This window comes from Hylaeus anthracinus, unplaced genomic scaffold, assembly GCF_026225885.1.
Source record: "Hylaeus anthracinus isolate JK02 unplaced genomic scaffold, UHH_iyHylAnth1.0_haploid 0, whole genome shotgun sequence".
NCBI classification, from domain to species: domain Eukaryota; kingdom Metazoa; phylum Arthropoda; class Insecta; order Hymenoptera; family Colletidae; genus Hylaeus; species Hylaeus anthracinus.
Genome location: NW_026533254.1, coordinates 21,502,192 through 21,523,070, shown reverse-complemented (window position 1 = coordinate 21,523,070; position 20,879 = coordinate 21,502,192). Strand labels below are relative to the sequence as shown.

Genomic DNA, 20,879 nt, shown 5'->3' with positions numbered 1-20,879 from the left:
TTTATTTCGAGCTGAGTTGCCCTCATCCTAAGCTTTCCCTGTATCCGGGGTAGAATCAGTTGGTAATAACCGGGTGTTTCGTGCTAGGTCGCCGAAAGCCATTTTCCTCCCGTTACTTTCGACCCACACGAAAACTATTGTCCATCTTGGAGTGGATTTTGTTATCAACAAGTTGTAGTTAATTAAAGTTCGTTCTCTGACGCATTGAGCTTCGAGATTCCTTTTGTCTCAAGAAAACGAAGCAAATTGCGCCTTCGAACGGGTTAATTTACAGGCCCGAGAACGGGTGTCTCGTAACTCGTGTTTCGACGTTGTTCGCACAGCTACGCCAGAGGTTTTGCACATGCATCAGTGGTAAAATACGGAAGGGCGCAGTCTTACCGAAACCATTAATTCCAGGAAAGACGCTTTCTACAACGAAAAAAGGGAACGGTTTTGTGTCGACCTCGCGTTGATCGATACTCGACTTGAAAAGAGATTTCAATTACCCCTCTTACCCCTTGAAGACGATTTGGTCTCGACCAGTCGTGCTTGTACGTCCAATTTAATGTTTTTTTTTTTTTTTTTTAGTTTCGAGCAGACGTTCCTTCACAAACCACGAGACCTAATTTAGTTCTTTGTTTCGGTCGTAATTTGAGTGGTTCCATTTCCTCGGAATGCGAACTTGAGTTTTTCTTGCGTAGCACTGTAACTTTAGAAAGGACAGAAACAATTGAACGAGGTCGTTCAAGGTCACTTGACCAATTAACGTGGAAGTTGTGGAGAAGTACACGCGTGAGTGAAATCATCGCTAAGGGTAGAAAGTTTAGAAGCATAGTGTATTCGAGGGGTTGAGGATCACACTGTTATGAAAATATTGAGCTATGATCTCACGTACATCACTGTGATTCTTAATCCGTTGTTTATCGGAGCTCTGTCTCAAAAAAGGTTCGAAACTTTCAAAACTGTGGAGTTTCAAACTGCTTCGATCATTATTCGTTAAGAATTCTTCCTAGTCTCGGTTGGACTCTGGAACCTCGATTGGTCTTCAAACTTTTAACGAGTCTCGAGCATTTTGCATAAATAAATCAATAAATTTAAGAACTCGCGAAGCGCTTCATCGATTTTTTAAAAATGCGTTTAACGCGAGAGCTGATTGGATTTCAAGTAATCGGGGAAATATAATAAACATTTCTTACAATTTGGAGAGGTCAATTATATGTCCAGTTTGATCAGGTATACTCATATTATTATTTCAGTATACACCATCATGTTACTGATTAATATTATGAGAAGTGTATAGTACCAAACTTTTATACAGGGTGTCTACTTATAAGTTCGGACATACGGAGAAATCGTCATTTTCTCCCTAAAATACCAGCGTACAATTTTTTTTGACAATACCATTCAAAAGCTGAGACTTCGAAGAAGTTTTTCCCGAAGAATGCCCGCCAAACAACTATGTCTTTGAAACCGAAAGACGAATACAGAAAAAGTCAAATTTTTAAAAATTGTCACAATGTCAAGTTTGATCTAATTTTTCACGCGTTAAATCTACGTAATAAATTTTAGTTTGGCATCAGGGAGTTGGGAAATTTAACGCTCTTTCGAATGATATACTTAGTTTTAAGTTTGCACTGTAATTAGGTGGAGTTTTGACCGTTTAATGAGTGTCAAGTCGAAAACACAGAAAAAATATTAAAAGTGAAAATTCTCGAGAATAAGGCGGCACAAAGAAAATGTCTAAGAGTAATTTTTTGTTGGAAATTTGTTTTAGAATTGATACCCTCCGTATGTCCGAACTTATACGTAGACACCCTGTATACACGCACATACGACCGAAGCAATTTTTAAATAAAACTACCATTGATTTATTTTCCCACCTACACGAGGTGTCACGTTAGAGATGACTTGAGGATTATTGAATGAAACAGATAGCTCAATCACCCTAGAGATGACCTCATAGTGCCAAGGGATGAAATAGTATGGCGGCTCCAGTTACGGAGACTCCACTCGCACGTAGACGGTTAAAGAAGGCGACAATCGAAATAGGGACGTCTAGATCTTATTAAAAGGATCTCCCCCTCCTCTCGACGAATACAGCGAAATTGAATACAGGGAGATTGTTTCATCGCGGGGAACTTTAAAAGCTTCCGCCGGAACGGTTCTTGGAAAACAACCCTAACAAGCTTCTGATGCATTCCCTTGGCTGCGTCAGTTGTACTCTTCGCGCCTTTTCTTCCAAGTTTTGTTCCAGGATGCATGGGGGGCTTCCCCCCCCCCCCACCTCTTGGCCACCACGCCCACGAACGAAGGAGCCGTTCGTTACCACTTTGAATCGCCTTGTACTACAAAAGCGTAAGTTTACGTGCCACGTACGTAATTGGTTCGACCCAGTTGCTAACAATCCCGAGAAGTACCCCTAAGCCGGCGCTAGCCCTGAGCAATTCCGGTTATTCTTTTTACCGTGGATAAAAACGAAAAGTGCCCGTTGAAATCTTTTTCCCGCGCTTAAACCGGACTGGAACGGTAAATACGACTCGCTGAAGATAAGAGGGGGTGGGCAGGATCGGGTGGGGTGTTCGTTGTTTGTTCATACAAGTCGTAGAAGGAAATTTTGTTTACAATGGGATGTAGATTGCATTAATGTGGTACTTGTGTAGATACTTTTCATAAAGGCATACTTACCTAATCTAGACCTAACTTAAAATGTTGGTTTGGGGTAGGTTTGTATCCTACTATACAGAGTTTTGCATCAGTCTAAACAAATGCATATCAATCTCAATCCAGACCTAACCTATTATATAGATCTGCAATGGGTCTGAATTCTGCCTCCCAGAATTTCGTATCACTTTAATTAATTGTCCAACACAACCTTAACTTTTGGAGTGCACTAAACGCAGAGGATCCAGCACGTTGATTTAAATGTTTAGACAGAGATAGCGTCGGTACTTTCCGTTGAAGTATTTTTAAAGGGAGCACCGATCGAAGTCTCAGTCCGGAGTCTCTTCATAAAACCGAAGGGCGGCTTTCAATTTCCTTTCGTTCTATTTTAATAAACCGTGCAACGACACGAGTCCGACTGAGAACTACAGTTGGCATACGTAAGATCTATCTATAGTTAATTTTCCTTGAAAGGATTCAGAAGGATGAGCAAACGGAAGGAACAGTTTCCTCCCACCCAATCTCGGTAATGCCTACGCAGGTCAGCGCACAGAGGAACACATACACCCTCCCGCGAACGTGCACATGCCCGCGAGGACGTACAAACACGTATGGCTGAAGGTCTATAGCGAATACTCGAAAGCTAGGAAAAGAGGTTTTAATCAGTGGCGGAGTCGTTATGTCGAAACGGAAGGAATACGTGCGCGATTCTTAACGCGTTCCTTCAATACTCGCCTAACACATCGACGAGCGAAAAGACTGAACAAAAGCCGCGGAACCAACGGGGCACGAATTGTTTTCGCAAAATCCTTTTTCTCGATGGCCCCTACGCTCGTCCCAGCGGTATTTATCTCCTGGCGAGATTAAAACACTGAGAAGAGTTTAAATACGAGCTATCCTCAGATTATTTCCTCGAAGCTCCACACAAGCTGGAGCAAAAGTTACATTGCTGAACTGGAAACTTGAAACCCACGTACGGTGGAGCTATGTGAACTTGGCACCCAACTTTTCAAGAATTAATTTTTTTTTTATAGAGAACGATAACATTTCGTTTGTACCTGATTGTACCTCCAATAGTTTCGTTTGTACCTCGACCAATTGATAATTAAAAAAAATTCAAGAAATAGTCAGCACCCGACATCGAGATTTTTGAAATTGGTTTTTCCCGATTCTTTAGAGTCGTACTCGTTTGTACCGCTTTTCGTTTCGTTTGTACCTCAATAGTTTAAATTTTATAGCAATTGTTGATCCGCGTAAGAGCGAAGTTCGTTAATTTTGAAGATTTTTAAAATCTGTTTTTTCACGATTCTTTAGTAATCGTTTGTACCCGCCGGAAACGTCTTTCTTTTCGTTTGTACCTCAATAGTTGAAAATTAACGAACTTCACTTGAGGTACAAACGAAAAGAAAGACGTTCCCGGCGGGTACAAACGATTCTAAAGAATCGTGAAAAACCGATTTCAAAAATCTCGATGTCGGGTGTTGACCATTTCTTGAATTTTTTTTAATTATTAAACAGTCGAGGTACAAACGAAACTATTGGAGGTACAATCAGGTACAAACGAAATGCTATCTTTTTTTCTATAAAAAAAAAAACTAATTTTTGAAAAGTCGGGTGCGAAGTTCATAGCACATAGCTGTACGGTGGAAATAGAAAAATTTATCATCCGTAGCTGTTCATACACTTTTTAATTCTGATATTTACATTATAGTAATTGTATAGTAAATTATATAGTATAGTAGTATAAAGTAATATAGTAAATTATATGTTTGTTTCAAAGTAAATAATTGGCGACGTATATGACGTTCAATGTCGCGATGTAAATTTCTGGTAGATAGTTTGTTATCGCGAAAATTATTGCCCACGAGAGATACATTGAAAACCGCGGGTAATGAAATAGCGATTAGGCGATGGTACAAGCAACCTTGGCGTTGCAAGCGTCATACCCCCTACTTTAGTCACACGTAATGACAAGAGAAAGTAGGAGGAGCGCTTGACCTCCAGAACTCCGCGCGCTCCCATTGGTCGAAACTTTGACGATCTTTGGCGGCAAAACGATTCCTCTGCGACATGTGGTTTCTTAACAAAATTCTGAACAAAAATTCACCTGCTATTTTAGTCAGAACGAATTGAATCGCGTAGATTTATCTTTTGAAATATTTATTTCACCGCGTAGAATATTCTGATCGTTTCCATTTATACAATTTTTTCGTCAATCTGGTAGTAATACATTTTTTACACGAATCGAGATTAATCACGCGAATCGGGGATGGCGCAGTTTCGTTCCTGTTTATTTTACTTCGATCGGTGCGAGTTTCTACGTAAAAAATTAATTGGAATTGGTAGACGGGAGCGACCGAGCTTAAGTTTTGATTCGATTTGATTTAATTCAGTTTGATTCGATTTACATGTTCTCAATGTTACTTAAAGAATAATACGAATCACGTTAACAGTGTTTAATTTCAAGATGAATAAAATATACAATACTTTAGAAACACAAATATATGTCAAATTATGATTGTTGAACTACAGAGTAAATAAACAATTATCACAATTATCAACGATAAACAGATATATACGAAGCATTAAACGAAGTTCACTCGTTTAGAAATTTTGTCAACGGGACTAGAGTTGATCGGATTAATTATACTCTAATTTCAATATACGCGAATATTCGATGGAATTTACTGGTCGGTTATTAATCATCTACGAAGTTCATCAGCGTGGGCGTAACAATATCGAAAATCATTTCATTTTCAATTTATCTGCCATCATTCATTACATGTAATATTGTAACGAACGATTTTAAAAATGAAAATGCTTTATCGATCGTCGCGACGATAAATCACGGCATCGTGTACATGATAAATTGCCAAACAAATTCTTAACGAAGGAGCCAAAAATTCTTCCCGAGGCTTAATTAACGCGATACGGGAAAAAACACTCCGCGTGTGCAATGGCTCTTTGGCAATTGAATTTTCTTGCTACTTCCTTTTTTCTCCTTTCTCTTAAAATTTGTTCCTACCCGCAGCTTTGTGCAAGAATTCGTACGTTCGGTTTTTAAATCTAACGGACGAGCCTTTCGTTCGTTAGACGAGAAATGAGAAGAGCATATATCGGACTCTCGTGGCGCAGCAAAAGAATTCTGAAATATTTTCCACCGCTAGAATTTCATCTACCAGATGTACAGAAAATAAGTCAGACAAAAAGTTATTAAGATTATTACTATCTAATTATTTTCTATATTTTCCAAATTCTCTAGATGAGATTTCAGCACTTTGGTGGAGGAAAATGTTTCAGAATTCTTTTCCTCTAAGTTATCTTTTGCAAAAAAATTGTCAACTTCCAAAATTATATTTTGCTGCTAATCGTCAAACAAATAAATTTCGGTACAAAATGGGGACACGTTCGACAGGATGCTGGAAAGGTTAGGACAAAAGCGAATGTGGATTAATTTCCGGTGTCTGATGCGCCAGTTCACTTTGTCTTTTTACCCCCGTATTTATCGAGCCTCTGTCGGAGAGTTTATATTTAACCAGGCGACTTTTTTGTTTCAGCCGTGAAAGGGAGCAACAGGTCAGGTACGAATGGAGAAACCTGAAAGCTGCTGTCCGAAATTTGTCTCTACTGCATGTCGGACAACTCACCACGAAGCATCGCTCGGTAAGTGTTTGGCAAACAGTTTAATTAGTTCGGCGTTTTCGCCGGCGCTTGCCTCGTTGTACTCGGTTATTCTCATTGTACACCCATAAACGACGAACTTCGTGATTACAAATTACGCTGGTGCGAATAATTATAGGGACGAAGTAACTTTGTTCAGACACTCTGCTTGAAGGCAGAGTTCACCACGATTTTAATGAATTTCCACTCAAATAATTATTTTACTGAATAATTATTAGTTTAAATCTGAGTTTAAATACACGAAGAAGTAGTTGGTTGTTATCTCTCTTTTTTTTAGATCCAGACACTGAATCGAAAATTTGTGAAAAATATATATTCTTAAATTTAGAATAATATATTTTTATTATTTGCACTACTGCATGAACTTAAACTAGGTTCCCTAAACCTAGTTTTTATGATCGAAGTCGGACGTAACGTTTGCGTTGCTTCAACGTAATGCTAAATCACAACACTTTACATAGAATGATCAATTAGGGTCACGTAGTTGACAGTACATAAAGTTTCCAGTAACGAAGTAAACAGGTACACAAGCTTTGCGACTTCATTAAGGTACGTTTTCACAAACATGAACTCTCTGTTGAGCTACGTAAAGCCACACTGCCACTCCTAGAACATACACATTCGAAATTCAGTCTTTCTGTTCTCCAAAATGGACTGTCCAACTACATACAAACAATATAATTAATTCGGACGTTTCAGCAATTGGAAATGATGTTCACAAGTGGGAATGTGGTTTTGCACGACTCAAATTGAATCTAGACTCTTTTATAGAAGCTCCTGTAACGAGTAAATGTGCTTTTCTTTTCTCGAACGAAAGATCTCTATTTTTCCATGTGTTTAAGTACGAACGAGGCTTAAGGGAACTCGTCTCGAGTCTGGACGTACCCTTAAATAACGAACACCGTCTGTAATCGCCTCGTTTACTCGTTCGAATTGATCGCGTGAAAACGTTACAGAAACGTTAATTGAAAAATATTCCTCGCCAATCTACTTACACGAAGTTCCTTGTAAAAGTATTGTGCTCCCCTCACTCAAGGTTACCTAAGCCATAATTCATATTCAGAGCACTCCTTTGTCGTTTCCCCGCGTTGAAGAACGACCTTCTGAAAGGTGGCGAAGAGAGGTTGTTAAGGGCGACTTTTGCGGAAACGGGAAAAATCAAGGTGTTCTGAATCCTTTGACTGACGGAGTCCGTTCTCGTCGCGGACAATCCGCGTTTTTGTGTGGGCAGACTGCAAAAAGGAGCCCGTCGACGGACATCGACTGCGTTCACCCCTTTGAGCCCGAGCCAAAGACACGTCCTTTTCGCGCGGCCACCCTTTATTAAGCGATCTCGAATCGTCGCTGGCTGCTTATTACTCCCGGTAATTGTGCCCGGGGCGTGGGTGTACCTCGCAAAAGAGGAGAAAAAACGGGACATCGTGAAAGCGGGAACGTCTTTGCATCGGGGTCGAACTTCTTTTGAGGTTCCTCGGCTCGTCGAATCGTCGTAAAACATATTTAAAGGCGTGCTACTACCGTGGGTTTTCACGACGCTCTTTTGCTGATTTATTTTCGCGACAGAGAAAGGACGGGACCTCCTTGGTGACGGTTCTTTCGCGTATGTTCGGGGTTGTAATAATTGTAAAGCTTTCGGAGAAATGATCCATTGGGAATAGAGTTCGAAGGCGGTGGGTTTCGTGTAAAGTGTATTGTGACAGGAATAGAGATATGGGAAGTTGGAACGAACTCGTTTGGCCGCTGAAGGTCGATGCGAAACGAGCCCCCACCATAGCTTTTGGCTACGCCCACCATAAAGCATGGCCACGCCCACTATAACCTTCAGCTGCCGTGATACTCTACTCCTCGTCTTTTTATGCAAACTTGAATACGCATGTCTTCCATCTCTGCCTGTGTTATACGACTCCAGCACATGTGAAATGAGATACTAACTTTTTTTATGATCTAGAGGAGTAGGGTAATATGGGTGGCAATATTTTCTTTACCGATGCAGCCTGAAAGAGATTTCCGAGCTACCTTAATGGGTACTCATTTTATATTATGGAATCCTGTATCGATATACTATGAAATGGTGCAAACCAACACATTTTCGCTTCGATGCTCTAGTGTTAAATATTTAAAAAATTATATTCTGCAAGTATAATTAAATAATTCCATTCGACAGTTGTAATTCATTATTATTATTATTATTATTATTATTATTATTATTATTATATACATAGCACTATCTCTCAAATGCCTATACGGTCGATAACTTTCAAAATTCCGAGAAATTCTTCGAGACACGTTTAAACCGTCCCCAAAGACTGCAACGCGTCCAAGTTTCGAGTGGAATGACCCAGTCGTAAACGCTCCCCACAGGATTCATTCGCTGAACGTTAGCCGGACACATTTCATCCGTTCCGACGACCGCACACACACATCCCACGCTCGCGATTCTTCGATCCCTTTTTCCCTCGTCCAAAAAGTCCCGTATTTTCGAACGGTATCGCGAACACGAACGGGTTACTACGAATTAACCGGCAAAGCCTTTAGCATCCAGCTAGGAGAAACACAGGCTCGTTGTTTCGTGCTCGTCGCCCTCAAATTCCACCCACACACCGAGTCGACAAATCCGCTGGAAATCGTGTCGATTTTTCCGCGCTACGAATGACACTCGACAGCGTAAATACGCCCCGACGGCGGATCATTATCAATCCGTCGAACAGGAAACACGGTCGCGCGGAAACAGCTTGCATTGCAAAGAGGCGTTCGAGCGTCGATTCCTCTCCTTTTTTTCGGGGGAACGAGGCTCGCCCGCTGGACAATGGAAACGCGTCGGATCGATGGAGAAATTAATGGCCGTTCTCCTTTAAGGGGATGCTCTCATTCGATGACCCGCGAAAATCGATTCATTTTTTAATGACATTATTTTAAAGCCTACAAACACGTCCGCAAATGTTCCAAGGACATTCATGGTCGAATGATTTTTTTTTACTGTGTATTATCGGAATGTATTGCGCAGAAAAATTCATGTGCTTCCTTTATAAGTGCACGAATCAGAAAAAAAAAGTTTCATTTCAACCCACCGTGTAGGTTTTGTTAAAAGAAATATCGAAGATGGTCTATTTCTAGTACTGCGGCACTTATCGATGATGGACCGTGTTCCTTCGACAAATCGATATTTTTTCACGGGAAAAAGAATACATCTTCCTGAAATATGGGTAAACAATGGTCCAAGATTCGAAGAAGTCGTCATCAACAGTATTCGAGACAAAAATTCCCAACGAAGTACCTCGTTTTCGCGATCCAAACCAGAAGACCCCTTAATGGGAAACTCTCATCTCCGTTTCACCTAACGCTTCTCGCTCGCCAGTTTCTGACAACAGCTCTCCACAGTTTCATTCGGTCCCGAGTATATCGTCCGGGCGATTTCTCTCTTTTGTTCCCGGCTCTACCGGTCTTTCCCTTCGTCCCTCCGCGCTTTGTGTGTCTGTTTTTTTTTCTTCTCGGCTCTCTTGGTCTGTTTCGTTCCAACGATTTTATTTCTCAACGCGATTCAATCTGTGCACCGTACCGTGCTGCTTATCGCGCGGCCCCGTTCGAAGTGATCGAACTACCCCCCTATCGGCAAACGCGCCACGCCGCTCGATGTAGTGTTTTGTGGACGGCTAACTGTCCGCGAACGACGAAACACCGATTTTCACCACCGGTGGAAATCACCCCCTCGACGCGCGGAATTTTTAATCTGGACGAATGCCTCCGCACCTGTTCGGAACTAATCCAACGAATAGTGCGAATCAGAGTTGAAAGGATATTCCTTTTTTTTTTTTTTTTTTTTTAAATAAATTCCGAATATTCGCGATCGAAAGGGAATTTTTTAAGTGCAAGAGTAACGAGGTATCAATCTTCCTTCGTTTAAAAGTTGTTAACGCACAGCTGATCCTTGTTAAATCACGCAACTTTTTAATTAAAAATTATGAGGTTATCGCAAACGCGAACCGATGACCGGTGGAAGTTGAACTATGTTGTTATTTACACTTTAATGAAATAAGTTTCGAACTCGGAGTACCTACACAGCCCGGGGGAGAATAACGTTGAAGGAGTTTAGATAAACAACTCTTTTTTTTTTTTTTTTCTATCGAACATTTCGAAATCATTCGATGTATCGCGATGGTTCGAATCGGACGTGTAACTGGAAACGCGACGAATCGTCACGGGAGATTTTCGCGTGACGCGCGATTATGGTTGGCTCGAGTTGTTCACTTTGAAAGTTCTGCTCGGTCACGCCCGATCGTGCCGCGCAGTTATTTACACTATTTTATCAAACTTACATCTAGACGCGGCGGATATCGATCTGGGTCGCATCGTCTGCTCGAGAAAGTACCACGAAACGATAAAATATTACTTCAATGTATTCTGACTTGAGAAGGAGTTTTCTGCCGTTTTCACCGTCCTTCCTTTATCAATTATAGTTCAAGGGAGACGTTTTCAAGCGCCTCTGATATTCAAATTCAGCGGATAGCATTTCGAGGAAAATGTATCTCTGCGTTCCGCATGTTAAGGTATCGCGAATCGAACATATTCTTCGAATAACGTGTTCTACGTAGTCTGCATAATCTGCTTTGTATTGGACGGAATATAATGGTAGGAGGTAAGGTTTCGACTTGACCCTTGCGAGCCTGATTTTTACCAATTAACACGTTGACTGCCGTGGGGGTCACCGATGACCAGCGTCAACACGGCGACAATTCATGTGGCGCCACGGATAAACCACGTAAAATGCACCACAGGGAGGTGCCACTGTATTTCCCTTTAGCGCCACTAATTCGTATGCTCGCCATCTTAGCTCTCGTTCTCACTCGATTCATTTAGCCTGAAATATACCATCTGATCAAATTTGACCCGGACTGGTCCATTTAAATCGCGCGCGTAAACTGAATCGGTAAAATATTTTTTTTCTAGTTTGGTATAACCTTCTTTGACATTCGTGTGAAGTGCGCGCGGAATACGTTCATTTTTGTGAGTTTGGTAGCCATTTGTTTACGATGCAAAAAGTTTGTCTGGTGATTTTTGCTGTGGAAAAAAAATGGAAGAAAGGAGTTTGCTTGAAATTTCGTGTTTCCAACGGAATTACGGCTACGCAGTCTTTGAAAATGTTACAGAAGTGTTATGGGGAGTGTGCTCTATCGAGAAATCAAGTATTTGAGTGGCATAAAACATTCAGTGAGGGTCGCGAAGTCGTAGAAAACTTGCCTCGTGTGAGTCGTTCATCCGCCTCTGTTAATGACGATAATATCGAAAAAGCGAAGCAAATCGTACTTGGAAATCATCGGGTTGGCATTAGACAGATAGCAGAAGCTCTCAAGATATTTTATAGGTCGACTCAACACATTGTGGTTGATGTTTTGGGTATGTAGCGCGTTGCCGCCAGACTTGTACCGAAAGATCTGAATTTTCTAAAGACTAAATTTTTAGCCAAACACGAAACAAAAGTCATTGCTCAGCCACCGTACTCGCTAGATTTAGCTCTCTGTGACTTTTCTCTGTTTTCGAAACTCAAATATCCGCTTCGAGAAACACGCTATGGGTCGATTGAGGCCATGAAAAGAAATTCGCTGAAGGAACTAAAGGCCATCCCGGTCGAGGCCCATAAGAAGTGTATACAAAAATTGGATCAACCGTTGGCATGCTTGTATTGGCTCAAAAGGAGCCTATTTTGAAGGCGACGATAACGATTTGTAGTAAGATATATAAAACTGTTGTTCCAGTTTTCAATAAAAATTCTGATTTTGATTGGACAGAAGACGAATAAAATGCTGTCTGTATTTTATTCGGATAAAAGTCTTGCTTATCTCAGGTCGAGACTTGAGTCCACCCCCTTAAAACGGGTCGATCCATGTGACACCTTGGCCCATTCCACCGTGGCTCGAAACCGCGCGGCAGCGAGCGCAGTTTAAGCGAGAAAGACGAGGGGATGAAGGGTGGAAAAGTGGGATTCACAGTAAAAGGAAAGTACGATCGCTACGGAGGGTCTGAGTGGTCGCTGGTATGAGATGTCACGTGAGAACGCGGGGTAGAACGCGTTGTTTATTTCCTACACAGGTCGGTCTTATTTCCAGCCCTGATTTCTACCGTTAACCGGGGAGGAATGTCGAACAGTGCAATGCACTTACGTTTCCTTTTAATTCTGGCTCACTGCTTCCTCGTAACACTTTCGAAATAATCGTTACGGTATCTTCCGAAGTAATAATCAGAACGTATTCTTCGCGATTTCGATTAATAGGGAGTAGGAAATTCTTGAATTTGGATGAAGTTACAAAAATAAATAACTCAATATACATTTAATTAATTATGCAGGAAAGGGTGCTCGACACCGATTTCGATGATTTTCAAATATGTTATCAAATTCATTATTTTTGAACAACTTTTGCGGTATAACAACGCGATATTGTCGAAAGCTTTTTATGAATATTTCATCAAATTTTCAATAGTATCAGTATGGCTGTCAACGTGTTAGTACAATGGAGCAAATTCAAACGATTTGGCTCGAACTATCGACGATTATCGAGTTTAATACGGCTACTCTCAATAATTTGAACAGGTATTGGGGGTAACTCTGGACACCTGGTGTACGGTTCGAATGGAATGCAGCGTTTCCACTGAAAATATTTTACGTTCTTTAAAGAATGCCCCGTGAAAATAATATTCGTCGGGAGCAGAAATGTTCCGCGTTTAAAACATTTTTGGTGCCCGAGGGACGGAATAGTTTCCCAGCCGAGTAAGTTGGAAGAAGCAACTTCGAGGGAAAATGATTAAATAGCTACCTCCACTCGGGCACGGATTCGCGGGATGAACTTTCTTCGACCTTGATGTTTAATGAGTGAAATATGAAAACGCTCGGATCGTTAATTTGCATTGTAGATGTAGATATCGATTTCGGGACCAACGGGGAAAGGGGAGGTTCAATCTCGCCTCGCAAGGTCGCGACCTTAAAGGCTTATACCGCGCGGATGTCAAAACTTTTACCAAAATTTCGCAAACCCGCGGGAATCCCGAAGCTTTTAATCCTCGAATCGCAGACTCCAACGAAACGATCAACCATCCCCTAAAGATTCTCGAAAAATTTTCAAGTCTTATTTAGTAATAGATTGGCTTTCCCGATTTTCGAATTTTCAAACTTATTTGTTTCTTTTCATTTTTTCGTTAAGGATTTGCAATGGCATCACTTATTAATAGACTGCGGATGTTTATGCAAATTGAAATCGTTATATACATAGATGAAGAACAAAAATCCACAGTGGCTGTAGAATGCATTCGTACACCGATCAATTTCCCAAAAAACTTTTGTGTGAAATTGTAGTTTCTTATTTTCTTTTTTTTTGTAATCAATGATATTTTACATATTCTTGGAAGTCTCTAAGATAGATATAGTCTGAACAACATTTACTAGTTAATATAATTTGTGAAATTAACAAAAAGATGCGATAGATGGGTGAAAGTATAGAAGCAATAAGTATTTGGACGATTCTTATGACGAACCATTTACAGCAAAGTTTGTAACGTGAACATATTAGTTTATTGCACCGTGCGAATTAGAAAACATAAAATTTCCAGTAAAGTACTTTTAAACAGTTGTCCGAATACTCATTGCTTCAACATTTCTATCGATTAATTGTTTTCTTCTTGTTAATTTCGCAACTTACATAAATAGCTATTTTTTTTTCTAATCTATCTATTTTAGACATTTCCGAGAATATGTAGAATGTCATTGTTTATAAAAAATAAGTTAATAAATTACAATTTCACACAGTTTTTTTGGAAATTGATCGGTGTACGAATACTTTTTACACTCACTGTAAATTAAAGTATGCTTTTGACTTACAACTGCTGTAAAGTCTGTTTTACTTTTATATTTGATGTATTTGCGCATTTGTTCACATCCTTGTAGATCTAAATTTGTTAAAAACGCATAAATATCCGCAGTCTACTTACTACGATTTCCAAGCTAAAAATTCAACCTCACAAATGAAAATTTTAGTCTTTTAAATCATTTATAATCTCTCCTTTTGCATCAAAATTGTTACGAGGCACTCAGAATTGAAGTTTTTTAATATTCAGAACTTGCTCCATTAGCAAATTCATAAATGTGCTCTTCTAAAAACTCATCTATTAATTTTTTTCTCTCGGCTAACCTATCGGCTAACCTTAACCTCGCCTGAAACTGCGCACATTTTTTGCTTCTTTAGGGTCGGAGTATTTGCTTAATGTATTTCTCCAACGAGCAAATATTAATACGCTGCATTTTATTTCATAGACTGCACACATTTTTTACTAACTTAGCACTAGGTTATTTGCCTAATTTTTTTTTAAAGAATTGGTGTCCTTTAGAGACTTTCGAATGGTGGTAATATAATTCACGCAATAAACCTGCGCTTCCATTTGGCTTATTCTCCACTAATGCTTCTTTATAAAATTCGCTAAAAAATGGCATAGAGAGTTCAAGCCTTTGTATTTTGTTTATTCCTACCGGTTACGTTTCTGTGTACGTTACCTTGCATTCACGAAACCATTCGTGGCTCGAATCTATATTTAATTGAATCCAAATCCATGCACATTTAAATTTATATTTCGTGTTCCAGCGGGCTTTGGAAAACGTAAAGATAAAAACAATGCCGATATTTCTGCGAACGTGATTTAGTGAGAACGTTCCATTCCGCGGCGCATAAAAGCTTCCCGCTGCTTGTTTAACGTCGTGTTTTAGTTTTCATATTTCTATAATTCGATCGGTCGGCAACTAAATTCTCGACGCGCGCGTTACGAATTTACTTACGCTCCAAAAAATAGTACACAATGCTCGCGTGACCCGAAGCGTAGGTTACACGGGACTCCGTTCTTCGTAAATCGTTCGAAAACCCGCAAAGAAGTGCAAACATTTGTAAACAAAACTCGCAGAAAATCCCAATGCTAAATGCGTTCAGTGAAATGGTTGAAAAAGAATCCCAGCGACGTTATTCGTTTAAAAAAAATTCGCAAACCCGTCCTTGTCACCGGCACTCCATCGTTTAAGGGTGGGAAAAAAAGAAGGGTTACGAGGGATGGTAGTCACGGAGAAAGAAGAAGCCGCCTTAAGATAGTGGGGGTGAGAGCGCGTGCTGCTGGAGAGGGATGGCGCGTTCGGTGTCCACGCAGTTTCGAGCCGCCCCACGGGTGAATCGACACTGGCTAAGGGGTAGGGGGTTGGTGAGTCGAGTTCGAAGCGACAGAGGAAGGATATTACCTCCAGTAGGACGCGCGACCTCAGCCCGGTAAGATCGACGCCGCCCTCGCCCCCGAGAGAAAGACGGAAACGCGGCGAGATTGCCGACGGACGAGCGCGACCACGATTCCGCTACGGGCTGAAACACCTGTGCGTCGATACCCTCTCCGCAGGCATCGAGGATCGGAAAGCAACAGAAAGGGTTCCTTGGACGATATTACCAGCGAGATTAGAAGAGAAGAGGCAGGGGTGGAACGCCAGAAGATCCTCGATTGGATTCACTTAGGGGAAGAAGAATTTCCCATGTTCTTCGATCACTCCAAACATCGATGTTTATTTATCATTTATGAAACCGACGTTCTTCGAAATTTCTTGAAACCGAGCTACAATAATTAGAACACCTGAGCTGTCCAAAATTCAAGTCACTGATGTTCTCCAAAAACTCGAGAACCCAAAGTTCATCAAAAGCTCTAAACACTCATGGCCCTTCAAAATTAGAAATATCAACACTCTTCATGAATTCAAAGAATATACATTCTTAAGACAACCCTTTGACTAATATTCTTCAAAAAATTCAAAACCGTATTCCTCAAAAATTAATCGGAGACAGAGGCCTCGAAAAATCCCAGAAAACAGAGGATCGCCAAAAACGGAAGCAATTGACATAAACGAAGTAAACGTTCACCGTGAACACGAAGCATCGAGTTCTCCAAAAACCTCCGAACGAAGACATATCTCTGAATTGGAGATGAACGAGATCGCTTCCGGCGCGAAGACCGACGGCGGTTGATTCGAACGTGTCCAAACATGAGGCGACGCACGAAAGAGAGCGAAGCAAAGGGCTTCCAGGATGCTTAGGGCCTGCTGACGACGCAGGACGAAGAAACAGCGACTGGACTTTCCAGACGTCGTTACTTGGAGAAGTTTCGCAGTCGCACGATCGAGTTTTATGTAGGAGGCCAGCTGCGATTGCGATGGCGTCGTCGATGAAAGTCGAAGGTAAGGTTCGATTTGATTTCGTTCGCGTAGGAATCCGCCGTCACGGAAAATCGAGTCTCCTTTCGAGCCGAACTCCCCTTTGTCCGATCGTGAAGTTATATCGAAGTACATTACAGGATTAGGTGCATCGGTGCACACTCGTTTGAACGATTCTAGAGATTCCGAGTACCAGTTCGAACGATTTAAGAGGGAGTAGGTCGATGTAGAAGTTTGCTTTTCTTTGGTATTTATGGTACAATGGCCCATGGAAAAACAACGATTCTCAATCAAGTGAAAAACGTAGCGAGGAAAAAGTGTCTTTCTGTTTTTAACCACTTGCTAAAAATTTGTCTAGTTTGTAGAGTAGGATTTTAGAATGAAATAAAACAAACATTTCTGTAGTGGCTTTAAATACAAACGTGTCATGAATTACTGGTACGTGCCAGCCTGCCTGAATATATTGTCTAGGTCAGTAGTCCGGTAGCATTGCCTGGATCTTCGTGTGTACGTCCTTTTGTTTCTTCCAGTTCGGAGTATACAGTACATGCTTCTATATTTTGACGAGTCGTTAACAAGGTCAAAAAGTAAACATTTGTTCATTTCTCGATACATTATTTATATTTCTTTTCTTGAATATTGATCACTTTTAACATTAAACATTCCGCGTTGTAAACATTTTCCTACGCGTTTTCCCACATTTTTCATCGCACGGATTCATTATTCGGCACCCGAATTCCAGCCGTATGTCTTAATTCCTTCCTCCAAGTAATGATCTATCGGAACAAAACAACGCGAATGCACTCGGGGGGAAGTCTAGTGCGTTGAAATCGGACAAACGAGGTGACCAAGTGGTGGAACTGGCGATGTCGGCGCCAAATCATTTTTCTCCACTCGTAAAATAGTTGGCACCCACGAGGGAAAAGGGTGAAACGCGAAGGGGAAATGTTTTATAGAATTACTAGCGTAAAATGGAACGAAAAGTGCACATAAAAATTCTTGGTCGTTGAGTCACTCAAGTATTCAAAATATAATACATATTATTATTTGTATCTAATGCGTATATTATTAATAGTGTACAATGATTATTAAACCTGCTCAACGTAAATAAATTCTCAAAATTTTGAAAATCAGACACTGGTCATTCAAGAACTACGAATTTCTGCAATTACTTCTCGTTCTATTTGATATAATTCTGCGAAATTTATGACAACAGAGGTTTCTACGCCACATAAGAGAAATTTAAAATTCAGAAACCAGAAGAAATAAATTGCAGAAAGTAAACTTCCTTTGCATCGGCTCAAAAGCTCACCCGTGTCACGCTAACTTTTTACAGAATAATTATTCCATTCCCCGAGATTTCCTTTCTCCCTGGTAAGTACAGCGTAGTCGAACGAGCGGAATCGCATTTTTCGAATCGAATCTCATCTTTACTGTCGGCGTTAAATATAGCTATCACACTTTCCAAGTCGTAGCGGAGTCTATCTTTTTTTCATAGCAAGCACGAGGCAACAAAATCTTTTCCTCCTTTTTCGCCCGTCAACCGCCTCCAGCTAGGAAATCAAAGTTTCATATCCGCGAGTCAACTATACCGATAGAAATTCCGTCCCGTAACGCAAGAATAGCGTACACGTACGCGCATGAATGCACACGAGAAAAAGTTCGCCCCAGAGAGCACGTACTCGTACGATAACTTTCGTGTGCTTCTTATTTAACGATTCGAAATAAACTTTTGACGCGCGCTGGACAACTAATGGAAATAGTTTCTCGATAGTTCGCGTTTCCTTTCTGCAGGCGAAACATGGAAATTGGATACTACACGGTTGAAAATCTCGTGCCATTGGGTATGAAACTTCATTGGTTCAATGGTTTTTGGTAATTATTATTCGCAATTCAGTGCAAGCTTACAGTGGGTGTAGAATGTATTCGTACACTGATCAATTTCCCAAAAAACTTTTGTGTGAAATTGTACTTTCTTAACTTCTTTTTTTATAATCAATGATATTTTACATATTCTCGGAAGTCTCTAAAATATATATAGTCCAAACAACATTTACCAATTAATATAATTTGTGAAATTAACAAAAAGATGCGATAGATGGGTGAAAGTATAGAAGCAATAAGTATTTGGACGATTCTTATGACGAATCATTTACAGTAGAGTTTGTAACGTTAACACATTAGTTTATTGCACCGTGCGAATTAGAAAACATAAAATTTCCAGTAAAGTACTTTTAAAAATGGCTCTAATAGAGGAATTGAAGAAGATCCCACTTCGAATAACTAATAATTTAGTTAATTCAACGCTTAGAAGAGTTGCAATAATTATAAAATCAAAAGGAAATCCCACAAAGGAAGTATCATATACTTGTAAATTAATGTAAATTTTTTTTTTAATGAAGTTTTAAATATTAAACATTTGTGCGAATACTTATTGCTTCGATATTTCTATCGATTAATTGTTTTTTTCTTGTTAATTTCGCAACTTATATAAATAGCTACTTTATGTACTCTATCTATTCTATACATTTCCGAGAATATGTAGAATGGCATTGTTTATAAAAAATAAGTGAATAAATTACAATTTTACATAGTTTTTTTGGAAATTGATCGGTGTACGAATAGTTTCTACACTCGCTGTAACTGAAGTTGAATTTGTTGTCTGATCTCGATAAACCTTTTGTGCTAAAATAGTGAAAAATCTTAAATATAACTTTTACATATTAGAAAAAAACAAACGATCATCTCTATTTTATTAAGTAAATAGATATTTTTAAACGTTCATTAATTAGTTTCAGTATTGTATAAAAGTAAGCTTGCACACAAAAAATTGTTAATGTCGTCAACATTTCGTGTTAATTTATTGAACATAGAGCACACGTTAAGTTGACACAAAAATGTTGCTGGACAATGTAGTTTTTATTCCTGCATCCTGAATTCTTTCTGGGTAAAGAAATTCTATACATGAGAGCATCTCATCTCTGCATCGAAATGTGAGTCGAGAAAATCTACAAGTGAGAAACAGGTTACACCTCAACCCAACGTTTGGCTAGGATTATAGAACTCAGCTGGCAAATATTTGTCTTGCAAATCGACTCGTTGCTGATTCAAATTCGATTCATAAGTTCTCTAAGCCGCGAACCTTCTCGAGGGTGTACGCATTAAAATCGCTAAAAAATCCACGGGAATATCCTCAAACGACCAAAGGTTCCCTAGTTTCTTTGATCCTCGAAATTGAGCTTGCTAAATGTACGTTCTATTGAAATATCCTCAAGCAGTCAAACAGATTTCAATGTAGATTGACAGTGTCCTTGGTTCTCGAAATAAAAAAATATATCTCGTGATCAATTTGAATTTTCCCAAAGACTGTTAGCAGGTTTTACTATTTTGAGCCTACTAGCATGTATATTTCACAACAAATTTTTCATCTAGAGATGTCATTGGTTCTCAAAATAAACAAAAATATTTCACTACTCTACTTTCCTCGAAAACTTCAACTACCGTTATTTTGAGCTTCCTAACTCGCCAAATAAATAAACTTAGTGTCGGTATTAATTGCTGAGTCTTTGGAACGAGCTCATTGGTCCCATTGCTACCGGTTGGTACCAACTTGGCAAGCGTTCCGTTCTTGTTCGCGGGTTCCACTATCAATTTCGCGGCGATTCGCTCGCGGCATTGTATACCTCTTGTAAGCCTCCATTTTGGAGTGAATCGCGGCCCTCCAGCCTTCTGGGTAATCAATAACCGTGACGCCCGTGATATTCTCATTTTCTCTAATCTGCTGCATCTCTTTTTCTCGTTTTTCCGTTGTTTCCCTTTTTCTCCACTGAAAAGAAATGCGGCACCGTATGTTCCGACATTCTGATTACAAGTCGAATGATGGAACACTTGGTCAATTTATGCCGCTACTCGAGAAATTAACCTTATCTACATTTTATCTATTTTTCACTGAATAGAAAAGTTTTTTTCTTTATTTTCTTAGGTATGTAAGGTAGAACGAACGAATGACAGCGATTTATTAGAATCTTCGCAACATATCCATACTTTCATTCACATTTCATAGTCAGAGTAGAAAAATCCAAGCGAAAAAGTGACGAAAGTGACGAAGTCATACTTATAAAAATTATCGAAGCATTAAATGTATACAATTATTGTTTACATGACTTTTATTTAGAATGCTCAAATTAAAAAAATTGACGTTTCCAACAGCTTTTTACCCAAATAAAAATTCAACTAAAATCACCAAGCTGTTGTCAGATAAAAATGGCGAATCTGAACCATAAAAACCGCTTTCAACTTTACGTGGCAGAATTAATCTCCTTTCTCGCTAGCTCTAATATTT

At 39.8% G+C, this 20,879-nt stretch overlaps 1 protein-coding gene across 7 annotated transcripts in view; it reads left to right on the top strand.

Annotated features, from left to right (window-relative positions):
* Positions 1–20,879, top strand: part of LOC128886200 (pleckstrin homology domain-containing family G member 5-like) — a 93,172-nt gene that overhangs the window by 11,793 nt on the left and 60,500 nt on the right. For all 7 annotated transcript variants that reach the window (XM_054140866.1, XM_054140876.1, XM_054140886.1 and 4 more), the window contains one exon: positions 6,201–6,306. In XM_054140866.1, the coding sequence (XP_053996841.1) occupies positions 6,201–6,306 (106 nt within the window). The remainder of the gene's footprint in view (positions 1–6,200; positions 6,307–20,879) is intronic.